The 11,300-nt window shown below is 50.6% G+C and overlaps 1 protein-coding gene across 9 annotated transcripts in view; it reads left to right on the top strand.

The window, feature by feature from the left end:
- Window positions 1-11,300, top strand: part of RAP1GAP2 (RAP1 GTPase activating protein 2) — a 194,681-nt gene that overhangs the window by 83,003 nt on the left and 100,378 nt on the right. For all 9 annotated transcript variants that reach the window (XR_003043929.1, XR_003043930.1, XM_025041649.1 and 6 more), the window contains one exon: window positions 5,223-5,307. Coding sequence is in view for 7 of the 9 variants with exons in the window: in XM_025041649.1 (XP_024897417.1) it covers window positions 5,223-5,307 (85 nt within the window). In the remaining 2 variants the exon portion in view is untranslated. The remainder of the gene's footprint in view (window positions 1-5,222; window positions 5,308-11,300) is intronic.

Genomic DNA, 11,300 nt, shown 5'->3' on the forward strand with positions numbered 1-11,300 from the left:
CCCAGCTCTTGTCAACCCTAACTACTTTCTGTCTCCGGATTTGTCTATTCTAGACATTCCATGTAAATGGAATCATTTAATACATAGCACTTTGTGCCTGGCTTCTTTCACTTAAGCATAATGTTTCAAAGTTCATCCACATGGTAGCATGTATCACTACTTCATTCCTTTTTATGGCTGAATAATATTCCATCATGTGGCTAGACCACAATTTTTTTTATCCATTCATCAGTTGATGGGCACTTGGGTTATTTCCACCTTTTGGCTATTGTGGATAATATGTCTAATTCCTTTCGGTTTGTTTTCCTGAGAAGCTCTTTGCTGTGGCCAGCTGTCTGCATTTCTTTAGCTTGGCTATTTGGAAAGCAAGAGAAAGCAGAGCTGAGCATGGTGGGGTGGCTGGGGAGCTGGTGAGCTGGGAGATGCAGACAAGGGGAGTTTGTAGGTTTTAGAGAACTCTCTGCCAGAAGGAGCCCTTAAACCTGGCCCCAGAGCCATCTGATGATAGGTGGGTATTTTTCCTGTTGATTATTAACCAATGGTTATAATTCTGGGAGTAGATCCCTGGGGCTAGAACTGATATTTATTTGAGATGCCAGAAATGTTTTCAAAGATATTTGAACAACCCTGGACCCTTGTTTCTCTCTTTACCTGGAGATCAGATCACCATTTTATGGGATATGATAATAATAAAGATGATGATTATAGTAGTAGTAATGATCTGTATTTGTATAGGACTTTATGTTTTATTTCACAGTCATTACGTTTAGTTCCTTGGAACATTATCACCTGCATCTTTGAAGATGAAGGAATTGGAACACAGAGAGGTGAAGTGACATAACCAGGGTTACACAGTGAGGTAGCAGGTAGAGCCAAAGTTGAACCCAAGAATTTCTCGATCCTTAGTGTAGGACATTTTAATAAAAATGTGCAAGAGATGACAGCTGCATTGATCTCAGGTGGTCTGAGGCAAAGCCAACTGAGGCTGGGGGTGAGGATCCTGGAGGCCTGGGTGCTGTGAATGGGATTGTCCCCCAGGGCCTGTCCAGTTCCCTACGAACAGAGGGGGCGGGGGAGAAAACAGGGTCAGAGGACAAAAAGGGAGAGAGAATAGACAGGTAGAGAGAGGAAGAAGAGAGAAAAGGGAGGCTTTTAGATCAAAGACACTTCCTTTCCCATCAAGGCCAAAATCCATCAGTTAAAAGGCACTGAACTGGAAAAGCCCCAACAGGCCAGGTGGCACCCAGAGCCGAGGCCTATGGCAGGAACATCAATGGGACCACACAAAGGGCTGGGCTGGGTGTTTCTGGATCCTCAGGAATCCTGCCGGAAGTGTCAAGAGTGGAGGAAACTTCTCAGTGCTCCCTGGGCATCCTCTTGGTTTATCAGCTTCTGCTTCAGGCTCTTTGGTCATTTCTTCCTGAGATTCACTTTTGGCAAAAGCCAGCTAGGACCTCTTCTGGCCTCTCCGAGCCCTCCCAGGTGTCCCGGGATCACCCACGCTCTGGAGAAAGAATCCCAGAGTAGAAAACCTCAGTGCCATGTGGCTCTGGGGCAGAGGGATACTGAGTGGGTGGGTGGTGCCCCCAGGGCCCCCAGACGTAGGAGCCCATTCACTTGTTTTTACTACTCTCTTCTTAGTTGAGAGAATGATCTTCCCCCTCCCCTCTTCTGTCTTCTCTCAATCCTCCTTTTCTCCTCTTCTGTTCCCATCACCAACTCCTCCTCTTGTGGGTCTCTGTGTGGGTCTGGGACCCTGTGTCCTTAGAGCTGTGTGTGGGAGTTTGACTGGCTTGGTTGGAGGGGAAATTTTCCATCTCACTGCCATGACACATGTTAAGATCACTGTGGGTTACTAGAAAGATGTTACAAAGAATAGTAAGGGTGCCACCTCTGCTAATAATTTACCTTTTGCTTATAATAAATTAGAGCAGATTCAAGGTTACCCCTGGATAGAATGGTGTCACTCCCACCTCCTCACGTGTGATATGTTTGTTTGAGAAAGGGCTGGAATTACACTGAACACTGTAGTTCTTACTCTGCCTTATCTTAGCACCAGCCAGGGGCCAGATCTGGCTGTCTTTGGGAGGGTAGGTCACGTGTGAATGTCATTGCTTGTTAGGGCTGGGGCAGGACAAGGTGAGGTTGTAACAGGGATTTTATCTTCCTTGTTTTTGGTACTCCAATGACAAAGTCAAGACTAGAAACTGGGACTTGGGAAGTGTTTTTATTTCCTAGGACTGCCATACCAAGTATCACAAACGGGATGACTTAAAACAGTAGACATTTATTGTCTCAGTTCTGGAGGCTGGAAGTGTAAAATCAAGGTGTCAGCAGGGCCATGTTCCTTCTGAAGGCTCCAGGCGAGAATCCTTTATTGTCTCTTGTAGCTTTTGGTGGTATCCGGCAATCCTTGGCATTGTTTGGCTTTCTAGCTGTATCACTCCAATCTCTGCCTCTGTTGTCACGTGGCATTTTCCCTGTGTCTGTGTCTTCATATGGCCACCTACCTTCTCCTCTTCTAAGGACACCAGTCACATTGAATTAAGGGGCCACCCTAATGACCTCATTTTAAGTTGATTATATCTGCAAAGACCCTATTTCTAAATAAGGTCATAGTCACAGGTACTGGGGGTTAGGACTTCAGCATATCTTTAGGGGGGCCACAAACACAGTTCAACTCACAGTAGGCAGTTAGCTCTTAATAAAGTGCCTTTGGAGGGAGGGTTGGAGTCAAGAGTAGGGATGGTTCAGTGTGGCCCATCCCCTTCATAGGTGCCACTCCAAGCCATCTGTATACAAAGGCAGAATGGATTCTAATTTGTGGACAGGGGCCTGTGTGTGCTCTGAGTTCTGATCTTTTCGAGGGTAGCAGTCATGCCTTCTGCCCACCCTGGTGTCTCCTCTGGAGTCGTGGACAGAGCTCTGGAGCTAGCTGATGCTCATTCCTGATCCAGCACCTTGCAGGCTCCAAGCATCATTTGGGAAATCCTTCTGGTAGATGTCCTGTGCTCCCACTTGACAGTCCTCACCACTCCCTGGAGACTGGTCTTGGGAGCTTATTCCAGTGTCCAGGGAAAACAAGCTGGTGCAGGGGAGAGGGGCTCAGCCCAAGGAGGGTTGGGTATGGTGGTGACCCTTTGCCTAGGATGCAGAGACCATGGATAAGAATCACATTTGCTCCGGTCCCACAGGAGTGGACATCTTGTGCCTTATGGAGAGAATCAGACAGTATGACCATGCATATGAGCATCCCTTGACCACTGACATTGCCCTCTTCTAGGGTTTGTATTCCTGGAGAGCCAGGGTGGCTATTGGTCAAGACATCTCTACTGGGTGTAGGCCAGAGGTCCTCAGCTAACCCCCAGCAGTCCTATAGACTCTGATTGGGGGGCTTACCTTCCTTTCCTCTCCTCCCTGAAGGCTTTTCCTTACCAGGCTCCCAGCCCCCAAGGAGAGCTGCCTTTGTCTGTCCTCACCTTGGGGGAACCTGAGGGTGGTGCTCCCCATCTTTGATCATCTTCCCTCCCTTCCACTTCCCTCATCGTGGCTCTCAGGGGCACAGGCCCATTGAGGGGGAGCTGTGGCTGTTTGAGAGAGGGCAGAGTGGCAGGAGGGGATGAGCCTGTGCTGGACCCAGCTAGCTCTGTTGGGTCCACAAGAAAGTGAGGACCAGAGCATAGGGGCTGGACCCTACAATGGAAGGTGAGGCTCTAGCTGGGAGCTAGAAGCCACATTCGTTAGTGTGTGTGCACGCGTGCTCATGTGCTGAGTTTTGGCTCTACTGGTTCTTGTGCTAGTTATGGTCTAGATCAGGAGGGAGCGGACCCCCTCTCCAGCCATCAGAGTGAGACCAAGTTCCCAGAAGAAAGGAGGAGGAAAGCAGCTGGAGTAGCAGAGAAGGGGGTTGGCAGGGTTGAAGTTAATGGGGTCATATGGATCCTCTACCAAGCCAAATGTTCATGTAGCCTCCTTATTGGGCTTCCTAGAGGACAGGCTGCAGGGCAGGCAGGGGTTGTGCCAGGGTGGATAGGGCCCTATGGCACCTGGCCTGATTTCTCTTAAACTGGGCCTGCCTGGCTGAAGGGAGTCATGACGGGGTGGTGTCTGGGCCTCAGGGCAAGGGCTTGCTCTGGAAAGGCCGAGGGCTGGGCTCTGCAAGAGGTGGGCTTTTCTCATGAAGGAGGTTGGGGTTGGAGCTGTTACCCCCATGGGAAGAATGTGAGCTGGAAAGAAGTACAGAAGCATTCTCTTGATGTGGCAGCGGAGTCCTTTGGTCACTTAAGTGGGATCAGGTGTCGGGCTGACTCATGTGCTTCAGGCTGGGTCTCTGGAGAAGGACACAGTTGCAAAGTTGGAGGCTTTGATAGCTCAGCCCAATCTTCTTAGGCTCTTAGTATTGTTATCCTTGCTTTCCCTCCCATCCCAGGATATAACTAGGGTATATCCAGGACGCCAGAGTCCCTTGTCTGGGAACTCCCCCAGGTTCTGCCTAGCTGGCCCTGTTGCGTAACTGTTGTTCTGAAGTCTTATCCCATTGCAGACATTCTGCCTGGTGATGGGACTGCAAACCAGCATTCCCTGGTCATCAGCAAGGGCCAGATGGAAAGTGGGGAGTGTGTGAGAGCAGCGAATTTGTCGTAATCATGTTGTCATGGTGACGCAACTCTGTTTAGCTGCCTCTCCATGGTCCTAGCCCACATGGACTAAAATAAGTTTTACCTGCAGCTTCCACAGCAGGCAGCCCTGTCCTTCCAAGGTCAGCTCTCCAGGGTGTGTGTGTGCGTGTGTGTGTGTGTGTGTTTAGGGACAAAGGGGCCCCAGAGTGGGTGACTTGAAAACGGTTACCCCTCTTCCCTTCTTCTCCTACCCAGGCCTCAGTCCTGTATCTTCTTAGCCCCCTGTTTCTCAGACTTTCGGATGCATCAGAATCACCTGGAGAGATTGTTAAAATGCAGATTCCTGGGCCCCATCACTGGAGAGTCTGGTGTGCACCTGATAATTTGCATTTCTCACAAGTTCTCAGGTGATGCTAATGCTGCTAGAGCAGGGACCATGCTTGGCACAACCCTGCTTTAGATTTTAGTACCTCCCAGCAATGAAATGCACTCCACTCAAGTTTTGTGTCGTGTGTCCCCAAGTCTAGCTACTCTTCGAGGAGAGAGGGGAAGGTGCAGGCAGCCTCTCACTCTCCTCTTCTGTGTTCTGTGGTCTCCTTACAGGAAGCAGGAGCTGGCCAACAGCTCAGATGTGACCCTCCCAGACCGATCGCTGTCCCCTCCTCTCACTGCGCCTCCCACCATGAAGGTAAGAGGCTTAGAGTTGGTAAGCGGGGAGGGGAAGTGGGTGGGAAAAAGCGGGGAGGGGAAGTGGGTGGGGGAAAGCTCAAGGCCTTGCTTTGTTATGGCACCAGGCCTAGCTGCCTGTGTCCCAGTGAGGGTTCACTTGAGCTCACCAGTGCAGGAGGAAAGTGTGACTTTGAGACTCAGAGGTGTTAGGTCGCGGTGAGAAAATGGACTGGGGCTGAATGGGGTTGACAGGATGCTTGGTGATTAGCAAGAGGCCTTGTGGAGCTGTGGGGTTCTGGGACAAGGAGCCCAGGTAGAAGTAGGTAGGGGAAACAGGCTGGTGCCTTAAGGGGCTATTGCCCAAAAGGGCTGCCAGGGGCTGGGATAGGGACCCTGTGTGCTGGGACCCTCCTGGGACTTAAATGGCACTTGCATACTGGTCTGCCTGCCTCCGACCTCCTTGTTGGGCTGTCCCTGTCACCCCAGTCCCTGTGGGAGAGTTGCCTTAGAGGCTCTGGGGAGCTAGTAATTCTTTTCCTGTTGGCACTTTATTCACAAGGCTCTTTCTTGGGAGACCATACTCCAGGACCCCAGACCCAGGCCCCTCTCATTCCTGGAAAGGAGCCAAGGGGGCAGCACCCTTCCCCCATGATGCCTTTTCCCACTTACCTTTCCATCCCCGCTGGCAGGATGGCCACAAAAACTTGAGCTGGTCCTCAGGGAGGACTTTGGCTCAGCCAGTATTCCTGCCAAGGCACAGTGCCCCTCCATCCCTCCCTTTCTCTATCCCTCCCATTTTGCCAGTGAGGACTAGCTCTGCCTCCTGAGTCATGTGAGAGGACATCTAGGCCAGCCCCCATCTCTGCCCTGGAGCTCTGCTGTGAGGTGACTCACAGGAAAATAATTAGGGTTCTTCCCTGTTGCTCTCTCTTGTACCCCTCTTCTCTGACCTAATCTGTTGTAAAGTGAAACCCCAAAGGAAGCAGATAAAAACCGTCTTCCCATTATCATCCTGTACTGAATGCCTACCATGCACAGAACTGTGTGGTATGCACTGAGGGGGAGTATCACGGAATGACATCCAGAACCTGCCCTTGTTAAATTAGGAGTTCAGGAGCGGGTGAGGTGTAGGGCTCTCTTCCTGGTGGGATACCTGGGAACATTGAAAACCTGACCACCTTCATCAGCCTAGTCACAGTGCTGGCATCTGAGTCAGGTGCTGGGGGTGGTTTGTTCACACAGGGTAATGCTGGAAAGGATATTACCATTCAGATTTTCAGCCCCTTGGCCTGCAAAGTAGGGTGTGGGATGCTTGTCTCTGTGCTCAAGGATGGCAGGCATTTGCAGGGAGAGCTCTGCAAGTTTCCGAGAGGAGTCTGTGTTCTCTTGGCAGGCTTTAATTCCTCACACACTCATTTAATTCATTCGGCACCCAATATTTATTTGAATGTTGTATTAGTGAAGACTCATGGTTTCAAGTGGCAGCACTAGAACTTTGGCTTAAGCTTAAAAGAGAATTTATTGCCTTTGTAATGGCAAGTATAGACGCCAGGCATGGCTGCATCCATGAAATCTGTCTCTTTCTGTCTGTCTGCTGTGTTGGTTTCATTCTTTGTTAAGCTCCATCTCTGGTGAAAGGATGGTGACAGGATGGTGACAGCTGTTCCTACTCGCTAAGTAACTCCAGTGGAAAGAAGAGTCTCTTCCCTAGTAGTTCTAATGACAGTCCCAAGGAGGAAGCTCACTGGCCTGGCTTAGGTTACGTGTCTATCGCTGAACCATCATTGCATCCAGAGAGATGGAAGGCTTCAGTTGGCCAGAGTTGGGTCTCATGACCATCTCCTAAACCCTAAAAACCAAGAATGGAGGAGGGGTGGCTCCTCAAAGGAAAACCGAGGTGTTATTATAAGAAGAAGAGGAAATAGATGCAGGGCAGTCAAGGCCAACAGCTTTTACTACGAGCGCTGACCACATGCCAGGCCCAGTGCTGGACGCTGGGGACCTAGTAGTGAACAAGACATTGTGGCCCCTGTGGAGCTTGTAGTCTAGCTGGGGAGATGAAAGTTGAAAACATAATTTCAAGAATGAGGGATGGACAGTTAAGTGTGATGAATGTTCCAAAGAAGAAGCACAACGTAGCTGGGGGACAATATGAGGTCCGTTACCTAATCCTGGAGTGGGCCAGGTAGGGCTTCTTTGAGGAAATGATGTTTAAGTGGAACCCTGAGAGTTGAGTAGGAATTAGTTAGGCAGAGGTACAGGCAGGGTGGAGGAGAGTGTTCTAGATGCTTACAACTCAGAGTGAGGCCAAGAGACTAGTAGCACCTTCATCACTTGAGAGATCCTTAGAAATGCAGAATCTCAGGCTTCACTCCAGACAACTGAATCAGAATCTGCATGTTACTCATGTTCCCATTCATATGTGCTTTACAGCTCTGAGCAGCACTGCTTTGGCTCTGAAATGCCTTGAGGAAGGAGAGAGACCCGAAGACCAGACCGGCCAGAGCATCCACAGTTAGGGACAAAGAGTCAGACCCTTGGAACTTTTGCTGAAGATTTTGGGCTTTATCCTAACTAAGGTCATTGAAATCATTGAAGAGTTTAGTCAGAGCAGTAAGATGGTGGGATTTGTGAAAAATCGCCTTGGCTGTTGTGTGAAGAGTGTGTAGGAAGGAGCAGAGTAAAAAGTGAGAGATGACTTGGGAGGCCTTCAGAGGTGTCTGGTGAGAGAATGGTGGCCTGGCTCTGAGGGTCCTGTGAGGTTATTTGGAAGTGGTCAGATTTCAGGTTTCCTAGGAGTTATATTGGAGATAGGAGGATTTGGGGGGAGGTTGGAGGTAAGAGTGGCCCCAGGTTTGGAGCAATTGGATAAATGTTAGTCATTCTCTGAGGTGAAGTGACCCGGGAGGGAGGACGAGAGCTTAAATGCTAAGTGCCGAGTTGGACATGCTTGAGACACCAATGGGGATGTCAGTGAACAGCTGGGTATTTGGGGCCAGGCTTAGAAGGAAGGTCTGGGCTGGAGGTAAAAATCTGGAGTCATTTTCATAAAGATGGGAGTTGAAGCTTGGGGTGGAGGGGTGGGTAGGGGCAGTGAACTCTCCAGGGAGAGGGTGGGGTAAGAAGAGGATTCCTAGGGTAGCACCTTGAGGGCCTCCCTTTTGTAAAGGTTGGTGTGGAGGAGGCTAGGGACATGGTGGGAGGGATGTTTCACAAAGGAGGGTCGGACAGCTGTGTTAGCTGTTGCAGAGAGACCTCTGGGTGGCCTCTGGGCTTAGTGGCCTGGTTGCTGCTGCTGTTATAACCTAGAACAGTTATGGGGAGGGATGGAGGTGAACAGTGGATTGGGCATGTGAGGAGTGAGTAGAGACAGTGTGAGAGTCAGAGGATGTAGACAATGCTTGTGAGACGATGGAAGACCTGAGTATGTGGAAAAGCTGAAAGGAGGAAGCTGGGAGAGTATTTGGAGATAGAGAGAAGGGGGGCTGATCAGGAATTTGGAGCATAGGTAAGGAATTATTAGTTAACATATTGATTCATTCAGAAATTATTTATGAACATCTGCCTGGTCCCATTCTGCTCTGGCCAGCACCAGGCCCAGCCAGCTGTCAGGGGGTAAGGCTGGCCTGCGTGAGACCCCAGGCAGTCTCAGAGCAGAGCAGCAACCTGCAGAGAAATCTTAGTGACCTGTAGTCAGAAGGCAGCCCCATCTCCAAATGCTTTGGCCCTCTCCTCTTTGAACTCAGGAATTTCCCAGCCTGTGACTTTACTGTCCAAAGTCCCAAGGCCAAGGTCAATACTGGGAACTCAGAGGAAGATGCAAAGTCACCCTGGGGACTCACATTGGGGTTGGGACCCTCCTGTGGTCGGCATTCAGGATCAGTGTGTGGTGTGCTCGGACTTAGGGGTCTCTTTGTGACTGTCATTTGGGCTTCTTCTACACCTTAAGACAGCCTGTGGCTATAGTTAGACATCTTTCTGTGGCTAGGGCATTTTTTTTCCTTTGTGCAAAGTGAACTGATCCATAAGGGACTTAAGACCATGATCCTCATTTACGTCACGCAGCCCACTCACCACAGAGGGAGCATCCCTTTTGTGACTACACTTATCAAGTCATATTGCTGGTCTCAGAAGCTTCCCTGCATTGAGTTCCCTGGGGGCAGCAACTGTCCTGCTCTGTGAGTCCCCAGTTCTGGGTGCGGTGGGTACCTGTCTGGTTTTCCCGAATCTTATATCCTGGCTGAGGCTCTATCTCCACGTAACACTTTTCCAAATGAAGTACGTAGACATGTGTTCTTCAGGATGTGGACTGAAGCCCCATCTTTCTCCGTCAGTGTCATATGGGGTCACCTGTGCTGACCTGGGCTCCCACCTGCTATGAGGGCAGGATCAGGCCTCCCAACCTCCTGGGTTGTTGCTGTACACTAAGGTCTGTGACACCTGGGGAGAAGGCTGGACTCTCTCCAGGGTCTCTGGCCCTGGGGGTTCTGTAGCGCCCCCATCTGGGCAGTGGGGAAGGGTTTCACTTGGTTCCCATGGCAGTGCAGGTTGGGGCAGGGGTGGCAGGCGTACCACTTTGGTACTGATTAGCTTGGGAGTCAAAGATAGTAGGTTTGGATGATCCATTTTCTTCATGGGCAAATTGGACAAGAAATGACTTGCCCAAGGTCCACTGAAGATATTCCTGATTATCGTATTCCTCCTATAAACAGCAGATTAAGTTAAATAAATTCTAAGACCCAAACTATTTTTGGCAAAGTACTCTTCTCATCCCCCTCCTGCTGCCCCTCACAGGGACAGCCCTTCCTCTAGTTGCTTCTCCCAACGGGAAGGGACTGCTGGAGGAGTAGCTGGACTCCAGCCCCGAGAATCTCTCCCCACCAGTCCCCTGCCCCCCACTGCTGTGCCTGTTGCAACTGGTCCCTTACTCACCCTCCCCCACCTCTTTGCTGTTGGTGTTTTTCAAGGGGATTTTTTTCTGCTATGAAACCGAGAAAAAACAACCAAAGAGATGCTGAGCAGATGGGCTGAATGAGAGCCCAGTTCCCAGCCAGAACTCAAACTGTGGATGGCACAGGGTGGGCTGGGAGAGGGGTTTGGGGCTGTCTCCCTAGGAATGCTGTGGATTGTTTCCAGACCCCCATTTTTTTATGATCTGGTTTCCGTGCCTAAATGGATCAACGGATATTTAGGGAGGGCTGGCTTTGTGTGCCCAACATTGCTCTGGGCCCCATGGGGTCAAACCGAGGCTGCAGTCCTCACCCCTCAAAGAACCTGCTGTCTACAGGGGGCCGTAACTGAGCAGAAGAAACCATATGGCTCAGCACGTGACAACCTCAAGTGCGTCATGTGGCTTCTCAGTGGGGCGGAGAGGAGCGAGGACAGCTTCATGGGGAGGTGGTGTGGGGGAGTAGGAAGGGGCCCTAATGGCAACATGGGGGTTGGGCTAACCCCCGCCCTCCCCCAGAGACTGGCCGTACACAACAACCTTCCTGGGCTTTGTGATGTGAAGGAGTTGGGTTGACCCTCCTGAATCTCCTACAGCTCACAGTAAGTGTGCAGTGCATTTCTTTGAAGGTGACAGTGATGGGACTTGATGTGACCTTGATCTGAATCAGCAGCACACTGGCCTCGAGCTTCACGAGGCCTGGCTGGCCTGGTCAGCTGGGAGGTGACCATTGCTCAGGCTTCTCCAACCCCTTTCGTGCAAGTCTCAGGGCAGCCTCTGCTCAGACCTTTTCCAGAAGAGGATGAGGACGCCTGGGGTTCCTTCTGTGGGGATGAGCAAAATCTTGTTCCTACTTCGCCTTGATACTTTGCTCTCCACGACTCACGAACGCCCCCAACACCCTGAGAGGAAGGTCAGGCAGGTGTGTAAGTCTCCAGATGCTAGAGAAGAAAATGGAGGTGAGAGGAAAGTTGTCTTTTGTAGTCTCTTCATTCCCTCTGGGCAGAGCCGTGCTGATCTCCTCCTCCCACCCTATGAGGCTTACCAGTTGCCCACCAGCAAGT

The sequence above is a fragment of the Pteropus alecto genome, unplaced genomic scaffold, assembly GCF_000325575.1.
Source record: "Pteropus alecto unplaced genomic scaffold, ASM32557v1 scaffold98, whole genome shotgun sequence".
NCBI classification, from domain to species: domain Eukaryota; kingdom Metazoa; phylum Chordata; class Mammalia; order Chiroptera; family Pteropodidae; genus Pteropus; species Pteropus alecto.